The 16,265-nt window shown below is 46.8% G+C and overlaps 1 protein-coding gene across 9 annotated transcripts in view; it reads left to right on the top strand.

The window, feature by feature from the left end:
- The window catches only part of LOC129835298 (dedicator of cytokinesis protein 11-like), a 122,950-nt gene that overhangs the window by 87,362 nt on the left and 19,323 nt on the right, over window positions 1-16,265 (top strand). For all 9 annotated transcript variants that reach the window (XM_055900889.1, XM_055900888.1, XM_055900887.1 and 6 more), the window contains 2 exons: window positions 5,501-5,558; window positions 9,573-9,679. In XM_055900889.1, the coding sequence (XP_055756864.1) occupies window positions 5,501-5,558; window positions 9,573-9,679 (165 nt within the window). The remainder of the gene's footprint in view (window positions 1-5,500; window positions 5,559-9,572; window positions 9,680-16,265) is intronic.

Genomic DNA, 16,265 nt, shown 5'->3' with positions numbered 1-16,265 from the left:
TATGTGCACAACGTTTGTAGCTTCACGGTCGTTTTGTTATTTTGTTGTTTTGTTAAAGTGTTTTTGTGTCGTGTTCATCTTCGTGGTTTAATAAAAGAAGATGGCTTATTTTCCAAAAGCTGCATTTTGGTCCGTCAATCCACCACACGATCGTGACAGAATTACCCACCATAGGACCAAGCGGCATGACCAGCGGCAACAGGAGAAATACAAGGATTCATGGACATGGGAGGAAATTTTAGACCGGGAGGTACCAGGAGAATATAACCGCCCCAAAGCTGAGCTGGAGGCAGCGAAAGCAGAGAGGCGGCGATATGAGGAGCTAGCTCGGAGACAGGAAAAGGAACCTACAAAGGATCTGGGCTACACTACGTGGGAGGAGATCGACAGGTGGGCGATCAACCCAGGGAGAGTGCCGGAGCCCGCCTGGGATTCTCTGGCGCAGTGCGAGGAGGGATACCGGCGAATGGAGGCAGCACGACGAAGCGGTAGGAAGCCTGTGGGAAAACCCAAAAAAATTCTTTGGGGGGGGCTTAAAGGGAGAGTGGCGAAGTCAGGTAGGAAACCTGCGCCTACTCCCTGTAATTACCGTGGAGAGCGAGAGTACGGGCAGACACCGTGTTACGCAGTAGAGCGCACGGTGTCTCCTGTACGTGTGCATAGCCCGGTGCGGGTTATTCCACCTCCCCGCACTGGCAGGGCTAGATTGAGTATTGAGCCGGATGTCATGAAGCCGGCCCTACATATCTGGCCACCAGTGCGTCTCCTCGGGCCGGTTTACATGGCACCAGCCTTACGCATGGTGTCCCCGGTTCGCCTACATAGCCCGGTGCGGGTTATTCCACCTCCCCGTACTGGTCGGGCAACGGGGAGCATTCAACCAGGTAAGGTTGGTCAGGCTCAATGCTCAAGGGAGCCAATACGCCTGCACGGTCCGGTATTTCCGGCGCCACCTCCCCGCCCCAGTTCAGTGCCACCAGTGCCTACACCACGTAACAGGCTTCCAGTGTGTCTCCAGAGCCCTGTTCCTCCTCCACGCACTCGTCCTATGGTGCGTGTCTCCAGCCCGGTATCACCAATTCCGGCACCACGCACTAAGCCTCTTGTGCGTCTCCAGAGTCCTGTGCATCCTGTTGCTGCTCCCCGCATTAGCCCTGAGATGCGTGTCCCCAGTCCGGTACCACCAGTTCCGGCCCCACGCACTAGGCCTAATGTGCGTCCCCAGGGTCCAGTATGCCCTGTTCCTGCTCCCCGCACTAGCCCTGAGATGCGTGTCCCCAGCCCGGTGCCACCAGTCCCGGCACCACGCACCAGGCCTACAGTGCGCCTCAGCCGGCAGGAGTCTGCCGTCTGCACAGCATTGACTGAACTGCTCGTCTCCCCAGCGCCATCTGAGCCATCCGTCTCCCCAGCGCCATCTGAGCCATCCGTCTCCCCAGCGCCATCTGAGCCATCCGTCTGCAATGAGCCTGCAAAGCCGCCCGTCTGCCATGAGCCTGCAAAGCCGCCCGTCTGCCATGAGCCCACTGAGCCGTCCGCCAGACAGGAGCCGCTAGAGCCGCCAGCCAGACAGGAGCCGCTAGAGCCGTCCGTCAGACAGGATCTGCCAGAGCCGCCAACCAGACAGGATCTGCCAGAGCCGCCAACCAGACAGGATCTGCCAGAGCCGCCAACCAGACAGGATCTGCCAGAGCCGCCAACCAGACAGGAGCAGCCAGATCCGTCAGCCAGCCATGAGCAGCCAGATCCGTCAGCTAGCCATGAGCAGCCAGATCCGTCAGCTAGCCATGAGCAGCCAGATCCGTCAGCTAGCCATGAGCAGCCAGATCCGTCAGCCAGCCATGAGCAGCCAGATCCGTTAGCCAGCCATGAGCAGCCAGATCCGTTAGCCAGCCATGAGCAGCCAGATCTGTCAGCCAGCCATGGGCCGTCCCTCAGTCCGGAGCTGCAGTCCCTCAGTCCGGAGCTGCAGTCCCTCAGTCCGGAGCTGCCATTCCTCAGTCCGGAGCTGCCCCTTACCCTGGAGCTGCCCCTTCCCCTGGTGCTGCCCCTTACCCTGGTGCTGCCCCTTACCCTGGTGCTGCCCCTTACCCTGGTGCTGCCCCTTACCCTGGTACTGTCCCTGACCCTAGTACTGCCCCTTACCCTGGTACTGGTCCTTAGTCCGGAGCTGTCCCTTAGTCCGGAACTCCCCCTTAATGCAATGGGGTTAATGTGGAGGGGGGTCGTTTGGAGGAAGCCTAGGAGGTGGTTAGGTACTGTGGTGACGTGGGGACTACGACCAGAGCCGGAGCCGCCACCGTGGAGGGGAGCCCACCCAGACCCTCCCCTAGACTGTGTATGGTGCGCCCGGAGTTCGCGCCTCAAGGGGGGGGTTATGTCACGCCCTGGCCTTATTATTCTTTGTTTTCTTTATTATTTTAGTTAGGTCAGGGTGTGACATGGGGAATGTTTATGTTTTGTTGGTTTTGGGTGTTTATTTGGTAAAGGGGTTATGGGGTGTAATATATGGTTTTGTGTTGAGTGTAGATGTCTAGCGTTGTCTATGTTGGTGAGTGATCTAGAAGAGTCTATGGTTACCTGAATGAGTTCCCAATTAGAGACAGCTGATTTCGGTTGTCTCTGATTGGGAGCCTTATTTAGGGTAGCCATAGGCTCTCATTGGTGTGGGTAATTGTCTATGTAAGAACGTTTGTAGCCTGTTTGTATGTGCACAACGTTTGTAGCTTCACGGTCGTTTTGTTATTTTGTTGTTTTGTTAAAGTGTTTTTGTGTCGTGTTCATCTTCGTGGTTTAATAAAAGAAGATGGCTTATTTTCCAAAAGCTGCATTTTGGTCCGTCAATCCACCACACGATCGTGACAGTTCTTCTATCCTTGTGGGGACCTAAAATCCCCCACAGTCCCCACAAGGATAGTAAAACATAGAAAAGTCTCCCTCATGAGGACATTTCCCACATCCCAATGAGAACAAAGGCTATTTTAGGCTTACGGGTTAGGGAAAATAGGATTTTGAATGGAAATACATTTTCAAATCAAATTTTATTTGTCACGTGCCGAATACAACAGGTGTGCTTCTTACAGTGAAAGGCTTACTTACAAGCCCTTAACCAACAACGCAGTTTTAAGAAACTACCAACAAAAAAAGTAACAGATAAGAATAACAAATAATTAAAGAGCAGCAGTAAATAACAATAGCGGGGCTATATATAGGGGGATACCGGTACAGAGTCAATGTGCAGGGGCACCGGTTACTGGAGGTAATTGAGGTAATATGTACATGTAGGTAGAGTTATTAAAGTGACTATGCATAGATAATAACAGAGAGTAGCAGCAGCATAGAAGGGGAGGGGGGGGGGGTAGCCATTTGTTTAGTTGTTCAGGAGTCTTAATGGCTTGGGGGTAGAAGCTGTTAAGAAGCCTCTTGGACCTAGACTCTACCATGCGGTAGAGAGAACAGTCTATGACTAGGGTGGCTGGAGTCTTTGACAATGTTTAGGGCCTTCCTCTGATACCGCCTGGTATAGAGGTCCTGGATGGCAGGAAGCTTGGCCCCGGTGATGTACTGGGCCGTACGCACTACCCACTGTAGTGCCTTGCGGTCGGAGGCCAAGCAGTTGCCGTACCAGGCAGTGATGCAATCCGTCAGGATGCTCTCGATGGTGCAGCTGTAAAACCTTTTGAGGATTTGAGGACCCATGCCAAATATTTTCAGTCTCCTGAGAGGGAATAGATTTTGTCGTGCCCTCTTCACGACTGTCTTTGTGTGCTTGGACCATGTTAGTTTGTTAGTGATGTTGACGCCAAGGAACTTGACGCTCTCAACCTGCTCCACTACAGCCCCGTCGATGAGATTGGGGGTGTGCTCGGTCCTCCTTTTGCTGTAGTCCACAATCATCTTTGTCTTGATCACGTTGAGGGAGAAGTTGTTGTCCTTGCACCACACGGTCAGATCTCTGACCTACTCCCTATGTCTCATCGCATTTCATGGCTACAGACATGAGTGCTACTGGTCGGTAGTCATTTAGGCAGGTTACCTTAGTGTTCTTGGGCACAGGGACTATGGTGGTCTGCTTGAAACATGTTGTTATTACAGACTCGGACAGGGAGAGTTGAAAATGTCAGTGAAGATACTTGTCAGTTGGTCAGCACATGCTCAGGGTACACGTCCTGGTAATCTGTCTGGCCCTGCGGCCTTGTGAATGTTGACCTGTTCAAAGGTCTTACTCACATCGGCTGCGGAGAGCGTGATCAAACAGTCGTCTGGAACAGCTGTTGCTCTCATGCATGTTTCAGCGTTACTTGCCTCGAAGCAAGCGTAGAAGTTATTTAGCTCGTCTGGTAGGCTCGTGTCACTGGGCTGCTCTCGGCTGTGCTTCCCTTTTGTAGTCTGTAATAGTTTGCAAGCCCTGCCACATCCGACGAGCCACAGAGCCGGTGTACAATTCGATCTTAGTCCTGTATTGACGCTTTGCCTTTTTGATGGTTTGTCAGAGGGCTTTGCATGATTTCTTATAAGCTTTCGGGTTAGAGTCCCGCTCCTTGAAAGCGGCAGCTCTACCTTTTAGGTTAGATCGAATGTTGCCTGTAATCATGGCTTCTGGTTGGGGCATATACGTACAGTCACTGTGGGGACGACGCCCTCCATGCCCTCATTGATAAAGCCAGTGACTGATGTGGTGTACTCCTCGATGCCGTCGGAAGAATCCCGGAACATATTCCAGTTTGTGCAAAACAGTTCTGTAGTTTAGCATCTGCTTCATCTGACCACTTTTTTTATAGACCGAGTCACTGGTGCTTCCTACTTCAATTTTTGCTTGTAAGCAGGAATCAGGAGGATAGAGTTATGGTCAGATTTGCCAAATGGAGGGCGAGGGAGAGCTTCTATGTGTGTGTAGTAAAGGTAGTCTCAAAAACCTTGAGACTTCCTAAGATATTGTGCACCAGCTATTGTTTACAAATATGCATAGGACCCTGCCTTGTGTCTTACCAGAGGCTGCTGTTCTGTCCTGCTGATAGTCTATAACCCGCCAGTTGTATGTTCATAATGTCGTCGTTCAGCCACGACTCTGAAACATAAGATATTACCGTTTTTAATGTCCTGTTGGTTGGATATACGTGCTTTCAGTTTGTCCCATTTTATTTTCCAGCGATTGAACGTTAGCTAGCAGGGTGGAAGGCAATGGCAGATTAGCCACTCGTCGCCTGATCCTCACAAGGCACCCTGATTTCTTTCCGCAAAACCTCTGTTTCCTTTTCCAGTGAATCACGGGGACTTAAGTCCCCACAAAGATAGAAAAACAAAACGTGTGTGTGTGTGTGTGTGTGTGTGTGTGTGTGTGTGTGTGTGTGTGTGTGTGTGTGTGTGTGTGTGTGTGTGTGTGTGTGTGTGTGTGTCATGCACACATGCACAATGCACATACTGTATGGGTTTTGACTGTGGTGGTTGAGTGTTTGCCAACCCTCCCAGCATTGACCAATACTGTGTTGTTTTTCCACAGGCTGCTATGTGTTACGTCCACATTGCTGCACTGGTGGCAGAATATCTCCACAGGAAAAGTAAGACTGTCTTGCCCCATTTATTCATTCACCTTCACTTACAGTACTTTGAAGTATTGTTACATTATTTTTTACTTTACATTATTGTCACTTCACATTATCTTTTTACATTATTGTTAGAAGAAGTATTACTTTTATTGTTAGAACTTTATCATATATATTTTTTTTATAGAACAGCACACTGGCGTTCTGTTTACCCCACAATGGACTAAAGCCGTGGCACCAGGCTGTATTATCTTACTATAAGGGTCTTACTATTATTATCTTACTATGATTTTGTCAAGCCAGGATGCTTAATACTTAACTCTGTCCACAGGCAAATCCTATTGTCTGTCTGTGTTCCACAAAACAAATAGGTTAAGCCCACGTACCCATTAAGCCACCCAAAAACTACAGTTCTGCATATTATGCATTTAGCCATGGTGCCTTTACCAAGATGAGGAACAATTGAAACCTCTGTACTCTTTCCAAGACTTTTGGAGTGGACAGGTAGTTGTTGATGCAGAGAGAGAAGAAGATCAGAGTTCAGGGATAGAAGGGCTACAAGTGGTGGACAAAAATGCAAACAAATGAGGGACAAGATGACTACTCATGCATTTTTGGCTGGGGACATTGTCATATTGTTGTCCTTTATTCATCCATGTGATTCTATTATGGCCATTGAACTGTTAGCTTTAAAAATCTAATCTAATGATAACATTAAGGGGCACATACATTTCTCCAGTTTCTCTGGACTAAAACCCAACTATGATAAGTGTACTATATTATGGATTAGGTCTCTAAAAGATCAACTTTAAATTGCCGTGTGGTCTACCGATTGAATGGGCAGATGGAGAACATTGGTGTACATATCCCGGAAAAGTTTAGGGATCTAGCAACTATTAACTTTGATTGAAACTTAGCAAAAATAGATAGAATCTTGAAACGTGGACAGGGAAACGCCTATCCTTTTATGGGAAGATTGCCTTGATTACGTCTGCTCATACATACAATATTTGGAACCCAGTGGTCTGGGGTATAAATATACACTATTTCGTAGTTTACATATTTATTCCTAGCTCTACCGGCTCCGGGATAATCTTTTTTCAAATCATGCGAGAACATAATATTTCACTTTACATGGAATTGCAAACCAGAAAGTTAATTGAGCATATTTGTATAATGAAAAGGAGTTTGAAGGGTTAAAACAATTAAATATTAGGGCATTAAACCTTTCTCTTAACGCCTCCATTTTACAGAAATTGTATCTAAATCCAAACTCTTTTTCTAGGAAGGTACTAAGAGATGCCCATCATTTGTTTAAGCGGGAGCTCTTAAAATCTTAGATTTTTGGTGGATTAACAATGGATCTCTGTTTTAAAGTATAAAAAAATATATTTAACCTTTAACTAGGCAAGTCAGTTCAGGACAAATTCTTATTTACAATGACAACCTACCGGGGAATAGTGGGTTAACTGCCTTGTTCAGGGGCAGCTCGGGGATTTGATCAAGCAACCTTTCGGTTACTGGCCCAACACCATTAAGCTACCTGATGCCCTTCCTTTTTAAATGAATTCATGGGTACAATGTCAATTTCATCCTCCAAAAAAGGCAGATCTAATATTACAGCAAATAATATGGCTAAACTCCAATGTACTGATAGAGAAAATACATTTTCTTGGAAAAAATATACAAGGGTATAATATTTATGAAGGACATTGTAAACAAGGATTGTCAAATGATGTCACACAAGCAACTAAAAACAGTGTATGGAGGTGAATGCTCAATACAAAATCATAAATGGCTTAAAAGTATTAGTATACATCGAAAAATGAATCAGTTTCACTTAAAGACACAAGGGAATGCCGTATAAAATTCTAATTAGTTGGGAACAGGTATTTGATGTCCCAATACCTTGGCATCGGGTCTATGAACTCATATATACTGTAAAACAATTGACACATCAATACTTGCTACAAAAAGAATGCTCAATATATGGGGCATTGAACAGTCAGCCTTTTGCAGACTCTACCACTAGGAATCAGAATCAAAAGAGCATATTTTATGGTAGTGTCCATCGGTGGATCACATTTGGAGTCAGGTCCAGGAATGGTTGATATGTCATAATATCGGGATTTCGATGGACCTGCAAACTGTATTGTTAAGGGATCTGAAAAACCACGGTCAATGGGAAATATCAATATACTGGGAAGATGGGTTAATCTGTGGACATCGGAGGGTTGGAGTTAAAATCAAAATGAATGGCCCAGCACTTGCAGGAAGAGGAAATTAGGAAAATACACTTCCTGCAGAAAGTATTCACACCCCTTGACTTTTTCCACATTTTGTTGTTACACCTAGGGCTGGGCAATACAACAAATTAATTGTATTAATCTGAAATTATGTTTTTGCGCAACATTCCAAAAGCCTGTATTGCAAGAATCTGTAATTCTTTGTATTTATGAGCGTTTAGTCCGCTTGTTCTCATGTTATATTTTTGGTCTTGTCTCCTTCACTCCTCTGTGCTGTGTGCACCTTCCAATTTACACCATAGATCTGTATATAATGATGAGATGCACGTCTCCACCCTGACAATGGGAATCATTGTCCCAAAGGCAGGAGGCAAACTTTGGTACAAAATAAGCCCATTGGGCATATTTTGGACAGATTTTGGTGAGAGTGAAATCTCTGGCTTCGCCTCTTCCTTTATGGTTTACACACACACCAAGCCCCTCCCCCTGCCTCTCTTTCCAATAAAGTTGAGTTCACATCCTGATAACCAGAACAAGATGGCCTGCTAGCTAGTCATCACGTCCGATGAGCAGGCTGATAAAAAGCAGTCTCAACTTTTTGAATAAAAAATTAATATGAAAGTAATTGGTTAAACATTGGTTAAGCAATCGTAACAAATTATTCCTTATTCCGCAGAAAATTCTCCCCCAAGCGCAGACTTAAATCCGCTGATAATTCAGCAGTTTTGGGAATTTTCACTACATCGCAAGGTGTTAAGATAGCCTTCCCACGAAGGGAACAAGAAAGTATGCTCTCATGCATGCTTTGTTTTCCAGACCTCCCAAGTTCGCTTACAGAACTTCGTGTAAACTTAGTACATACTTGCCATTGCGCATTTTTATGTTTGAAATCGCACTTGAAAAAGTGACAGGTGACTTCTGTACTATACGCTCTAGAATGAACACACGTATGCATTTTGGAACACAGCCCGTGACTGACATAACAGAAAAACAACCACATTTTGAAATGTCACCTTCTGTATCCTACTATTTTACATTAAATTGGTGGTCCTTGAGTTGTTGAGTTTGTTTTATTTTTACAGGGACAGTGCATATTAATCAACGTTTCAGTAAAAGTGCCGGTTTTAGCCAGCCGGCTAATTTTCAACCGTAGTCCCTGAGCAGGATATTAAAAACTTTTGTGGCTCAGTTGGTAGAGCATGGCGCTTGTTTGATTCCCAGGACCACCCTTACATAAAATGTATGCACGCATGACTATAGGTCTCTTTGGAGAAAAGCGTCTGCTAAATAGCATATATTATATTCTAACTCTCAACATTAAGTTAATACCCTGACTGAGTTCCAAAAAACATGTCCGCAACCCGCAAATACCCCCCAAAAATACCAAATATGTTACAACATTCCCCAGTCTCCCCTTACTAAACTGAGGTTTTTACTCCGCTGGTCTCGGGAAGAAATTACGAGTCCTCCTTGTCCAAAACCGAGTCAAGACCGAGTAAAAATGTATCCGACACCTAGACAAGACCCTCACACGCAATATGTGGTCTCGAGACCGGACTCGAGTACTACAACACTGACAGCAACCACTGACTGGTTTTACAATAGTAAAGAGCGCCACTTGGAACAGCAACAGCTTTACAACGTCTGAGAATGCATCATCCAAGATGTGCTGGACCTCGTTTCATGTTGTCTGAAGTGCTGTCTACTCTCCTTCACCCAATATTGGGTGAAAGAATGAAGTAGCATAGACTGCCTCTGTCTTTTGTTGTTATTGTTCTTTCAGAGATGTTCCCCAGTGGCCTGGCTGCATTCAAGAGGATCACTCTGAACATTGAAGAGGAGGCTGCCATGAAGGAGGACACAGGCATGCAGGATGTCTACTACACTGAGGTGTGTGTGTGTGCATTTATGCATGCTTGTGTGCAGTTGTGATGATATCATGACAATGATTTCATCATGTCATATTTGCTTTTAATATTAGACACCACTATTTTTCTTCTTCTATAAATCATACCTCATTAACCACAGTTAATTAACTGCCAATAGAAGGCTCTGGTGGTTAATATTGCATGGAGTCATCTCTCAATGTTAATAAGTCTTTGATGTGACTGATAACAGCTTGACCTGTTTTTCCTGAACTGGTCCCAGATCTGTTTGTACCATCTTGCCAAGTCCTATGGCCAAGTTGTTAGAATAATAGCAGTTGGACAAGACAAGCCTGTGGGCGGGTGCATGTGTGTGTTCAAGCGCATGTTGAACAAATTCTGTATTTTTATGTGCGTCTGATAATGTTGGCCTGCTGTCGTAGAATATTCTAATCAAGTGAGAGAGACTTTGTCATTTCTTCAAACAATCATCTCTATTCAATATCGATTAATTATTGCAATAATGAAGCTGATCAACCCCACACCCTTGTGTTGGACCGAGTAACTTAACCTTTACACAAATGCAGAGTACTTGTTACGAACCCCTTTGGCCCTGCAGTCTAGGGGGGATGGAAACGAGACCCGTAACATAACTCATACAAATTATAATAGTGAAAAGGAACAGTGAGAACAAAAACCACAGACCACTTAAATCTACCATCAAACACTCATGGTTTATTTGGTAAACACACAGTAAAGGGGGCAGGAAAAGGGGCTGAGCTGGACCCAAGGAAAGAAATATTAAGTATCCAAAAACACCCCTAAGCTAGACTACCTGCTTCAACAGCTAGCTCACTAACCAATAAAATACAGTGGGTGGTCCGACCAGTTCTAACTAGTGTTCTTTAGACAATATTTACCTACGGGTAGTGTATGCCCATGGGCGACTTGTCTTGGTACCTCCTATTCCCACCATCAAACAAACAGTCAAACAATATAACAAAACAATTCTCACAGGATAAAGGACAAAGTGACATGTAGTTGCAAAAACAAAAGAGAGATCTGGGGAGAGAACTGATTGGGATACTTTTAAGCCAAGGGAAAGGGGATGTGCTTGGGTAAGGAAAAAGGAGCAGGTGTCTTCTGATTAGCGACTGATTGGTGACAGATTGGCGGCACCTGTAAATAGGGCAGAAGGAAAGAAAATACACACACAGGATACACACACAGGATACCTGTATCCGTAACAGTACTATAGAGTTGAAGTCGGAAGTTTACATAAACAAGTTTTAATGACTCCAACCTAAGTGTTTCAACCACTCCACAACTTTCTTGTTAACAAACTATAGTTTTGGCAAATTATAGTTTTGGAAAATTCCAGAAAATGATGTAATGGATGATGCTTCTGATAGGCTAATTGATATCATTTGAGTCAATTGTGTAAAGGCAGTCATTGTTGTTCTCCCCCTTAGACGAGGAGGAGCATGGATAGGACCAAGATGCGGATTGAGGGAAATAAGCCATCTTTTAATGACAACAGCAAACAAGACACTACAAAACTACAAAACAACAAATGTGACTAACCTTCAACCGTCCTGAGAGGACACAGGAACAAACACCCACAAAACCCCAGTGAAACCCTGGCTGCCTTAGTATGACTCAATTAGAGACAAACGATACACACCTGTCTCTAATTGAGAATCATACCAGGCCGAACACAAAACCCAACCTAGAAATACAAAACATAGACTGCCCACCCAAAACACACGCCCTGACCATAAACACATACCAAAACAACATAAAACAGGTCAGGACCGTTACAAATTGGAGGTGTACCGGTGGATGTATTTCAAGGCCTACCTTCAAACTCAGGGCCTCTTTGCCTGGGAAAATCATGGGAAAGTCAAAAGAAATCAGCCAATTGTAGACCTCCACAAGTTTGGTTCATCCTTTGGAGCAAACGCCTGAAGGTACCACGTTCATCTGTACAAACAGTAGTACGCAAGTATAAACACCATGGGACCACGCAGCTGTCATTACCGCTCAGGAAGGAGACGCGTTCTGTCTCCTAGAGATAAATGTACTTTGATGCGAAAAGTTCAAATCAATCCCAGAACAACAGCAAAGGACCTTGTGAAGATGCTGGAGGAAACAGGTACAAAAGTGTCTATATCCACAGTTAAACGAGTCCTATTTCGACGTAACCTGAAAGGCCGCTCAGCAAGGAAGAAGCCATTGCTCCAAAACCGCCATAAAGCCAGACTACCGTTTGTAACTGCACATGGGGACAAAGATTGTTCTTTTTGGAGAAATGTCCTCTGGTCTGATGAAACAAAAATAGAACAGTTTGGCCATAATGACCATCGTTATGTTTGGGGGAGAAAGGGGGAGGGCTTGCAAGCCGAAGAACACCATCCCAACCGTGAAGCACGGGGGTGGCAGCATCATGTTGTGGGGGTGCTTTGCTGCAGGAGGGACTGGTGCACTTCACAAAATAGATGGCATCATGAGTAGGGGAAAATTATGTGGATATATTGAGGCAACATCTCAAGACATCAGTCAGGAAGTTAAAGCTTAGTCGCAAATGGGTCTTCCAAATGGACAATGACCCCAAGCATACTAACAATGTTGTGGCAAAATGGCTTAAGGACAACAAAGTCAAGGTATTGGAGTGGCAATCACAAAGCCCTGTCCTCAATTCTATAGAAAATTTGTGTGCAGAATTGAAGAAGCTTGTGTAAGCAAGGAGGCCTACAAACCTGACTCAGTTACACCAGCTCTGTCTGGAGGAATGGGCCAAAATTCACCCAACTTATTGTGGGAAGCTTGTGGAAGGCCACCCCAAAATGTTTTACCCAAGTTAAACAATTTAAAGGCAATGGTACCAAATACTAATTGAGTGTATGTAAACTTCTGACCCACTGGGAATGTGATGAAAGAAATAAAAGCTGAAATGAATAATTTTCTCTATTATTGTCACGATCCTCTTCCTGGAAATGACTGCACCAAAGCGCAGCGTGATACGTGTTCATGATATTTTATTTAATCAGAACACTTGAACAAAAATAACAAAGAGAAAAACGAACAGTTCTGTAACTAAACTATACAGAAAACAACTACCCACAAAACACAGGTGGGAAAAGGCTGCCTAAGTATGATTCCCAATCAGAGACAATGATAGACAGCTGCCTCTGAGAATCACACCCGGCCAAACACAAAGAAATAGAAAAACATAGAAATAAAGAAACTAGAATGCCCACCCTAGTCACACCCTGGCCTAACCAAAATAGAGAATAAAAGCCTCTCTATGGCCAGGGTGTGACAATTATTCTGACATTTCACATTCTTATAATAAAGTGGTGATCCTAACTGACCTAAGACAGGGAATTTTTAATAGGACCAAATGTCAGGAATTGTGAAACTGAGTTTAAATGTATTTGGCTAAAGTGTATGTAAACTTCTGACTTCAACTGTATATTTTTAGCTGACACTAACAATGCTCAGCCATGGTTGGTTCAACCTCTCCCATGCAGACCAAGGAGCATCATAAGCCACTCTGGGTTCATCCTGTTGTTATCTGCACGGGTTGTTGTCTTAACCCCACCCTGGCTTAGTTTCCCAGTTGCAAGGATGATTTTGAGACAATGAGGGATTGTTCTAAACTCCTAAGCTATCCCTAGTAAAACACATTATTGTCTATGTAATGTAGTCTTTAACTCATTTGTCAGCTCAAGCCATCTCTGGTGACCATATGCCCAGATTAGATGCAGGGAACTACAGTGAAGACCATAAAAACACAGACACTAGCAGGACAGAAATGTCTTACTTGTCACGTTCCTGACCTATTTATGTTAGTTTTTGTGTGTTAGTTGGTCAGGACGTGAGGTTGGGTGGGCATTCTATGTTATCTGTTTCTATGTTGGTTTCGGTTTGCCTGGTATGGCTCTTGATTAGAGGCAGGTGGTTTGCGTTTGCCTCTAATTAAGAGTCATATTTAGGTAGGGCATTCTCACTGTTTGTTTGTGGGTGATTGTCTCCTGTGTCAGTATGTTTGTTCGTACCACACTGGACTGTAGCGTTTGTTTGTTTCGTTTTCGTTTCGATGTCGTCTGTTTCCTGTACGTAAGTTTATGTTTAGTTATGTAAGTTTATGTTCAGGTTTCGTCAACGTCGTTTTGTTATTATGTAGTTTGGAAAGTGTTTGTTTCGTTTCGTGTTTTGCCATCAGCGTTGTTAAATAAAAGATGGCTTATTTCCCTGAGCCTGCGTTTTGGTCTGAAGATCCTTCTCTCCTCACCTCTTCCGAGGATGAGGAGAGCGTCACCCGTTACAGAATCACCCACCAACACGCTAAGACCAAGCGGCAAGGGAAAACGAAACGGAGTAGGGGACAGGAGAGAAAGGATTTCTGGACATGGGAGCAAATAATGAATGGAGAAGGTCCCTGGGCTAAGGCAGGAGAAAATCGCCGTCCCAAAGCTGAGCTGGAGGCACGGAGGAGAGCAGAGGCTACCGAGGAGAGGAACCGGAGCTATGAGGGAACGCGTCTGGCACGGAAGCCAAAAAAGCCCGTGAGTAATTCCCAAAAATTTCTTGGGGGGGGGGGCTAGGAGATAGTGGGCCAAGGGCAGGTAGGAGACCTGCGCCCACTTCCCAGGCTTACCGTGGAGAGCGGGAGTACGGGCAGGCGCCGTGTTACGCAGTAGAGCGCACGGTGTCTCCTGTACGAGTGCATAGCCCAGTGCGGGTTATTCCACCTCCCCGCACTGGGAGGGCTAGATTGGGTATTGAGCCAGGTGTCATGAGGCCGGCTCAACGCGTCTGGTCTCCAGTGCGTCTCCTCGGGCCGGCATACATGGCACCTGCCTTACGCATGGTTTCCCCGGTTCGCCTACATAGCCCGGTGCGGGTTATTCCACCTCCCCGCTCTGGTCGGGCAACCGGGGGTATTCAACCAGGTAAGGTTGGGCAAGCTCAATGCTCAAGAGTGCCAGTACGCCTCCACGGTCCGGTATTTCCGGCACCACCTCCCCGCCCCAGCCTAGTACCTACAGTGTATACACTACGCACTAGGCTACCAGTGCGTATCCTGAGCCCTGTTCCTCCTCCACGCACTCTCCCTGTAGTGCGTGTATCTAGCCCGGTGCCTCCAGTTCCGGCCCCACGCACTAAGCTACCAGTGCGTCTCCAGAGCCCTGTACACACTGTATATTCTCCCCCTACTAATCCTGATGTGCTTGTCCTCAGCCCGGCGTCACCAGTGCCGGTACCACGCATCAGGGATAGAGTAGGCTTTGAGAATACAGTGTGCCCTGTTCCTGCTCCCCGCACTAGTAGGAAGGTGCTTGTCATTAGCACGGTGCCTCCAGTTCCGGCACCACGCACCAGGTCTACAGTGCGCCATATCCGGCCAGAGCCATCCGTCTCCCCAGCGCCATCTGAGCCATCCGTCTCCCCAGCGCCATCTGAGCCATCCGTCTCCCCAGCGCCGTCTGAGCCATCCGTCTGCCAGGAGCCTGCAAAGCCGCCCGTCTGCCATGAGCCTGCAAAGCCGCCCGTCTGCCATGAGCCTACAGAGCCGTCAGCCAGACAGGAGCCGCTAGAGCCGTCAGCCAGACAGGAGCCGCTAGAGCCGTCAGCCAGACAGGATCTGCCAGAGCCGCCAACCAGACAGGATCTGCCAGAGCCGCCAACCAGACAGGATCTGCCAGAGCCGCCAACCAGACAGGATCTGCCAGAGCCGCCAACCAGACAGGATCTGCCAGAGCCGCCAACCAGACAGGATCTGCCAGAGCCGCCAACCAGACAGGATCTGCCAGAGCCGCCAACCAGACAGGATCTGCCAGAGCCGCCAACCAGACAGGATCTGCCAGAGCCGCCAGCGAGCCATGAGCAGCCAGAGCCGCCAGAGCGCCATGAGCAGCCAGAGCCGTCAGAGCGCCATGAGCGTCGAGAGCCGTCAGCCTGCCATGAGCGTCGAGAGCCGTCAGCCTGCCATGAGCGTCGAGAGCCGTCAGCCTGCCATGAGCGTCGAGAGCCGTCAGCCTGCCATGAGCGTCGAGAGCCGTCAGCCTGCCATGAGCGTCGAGAGCCGTCAGCCTGCCATGAGCGTCGAGAGCCGTCAGCCTGCCATGAGCGTCGAGAGCCGTCAGCCAGCCATGAGCATCGAGAGTCGTCAGTCAGCCATGAGCTGCCCTTCAGCCTGAAAAGGCTAGATACCCAGAACTGCCCATCAGTCCAGAGCTGTCTCTCTGTCCGGAGCTGCCTTTCAGTCCGGAGTTGCCCCTCTATCCTGATCTCCCTCTCTATCTTTATCTACCTCTATAGTCTTATCTATCCCTCTGTCTTGGTTTATCTCTCTGTCCCGGTATTGTCATTATTAGATATGTTATTAGGAGGATTTTGTGGGGGAAGTAAGAGGGTGGACATTCTTGAAGGGAGGGGGCTAGGATGGATTATGGTGGGGTGGGAACCGCGCCCGGAGCCTGAGCCACCACCGTGGTTAGATGCCCACCCAGACCCTCCCCTAGACTTTGTGCTGGTGCGGCCGGAGTTCGCACCTTGTGGGGGGGGTACTGTCACGTTCCTGACCTATTTATGTTAGTTTTTGT

This window comes from Salvelinus fontinalis, chromosome 36 (assembly GCF_029448725.1).
Source record: "Salvelinus fontinalis isolate EN_2023a chromosome 36, ASM2944872v1, whole genome shotgun sequence".
Taxonomy (NCBI): Eukaryota; Metazoa; Chordata; class Actinopteri; order Salmoniformes; family Salmonidae; genus Salvelinus; species Salvelinus fontinalis.
Note: the sequence above shows the minus strand (reverse complement) of the source record. Positions and strands in the feature narration are given on the sequence as shown.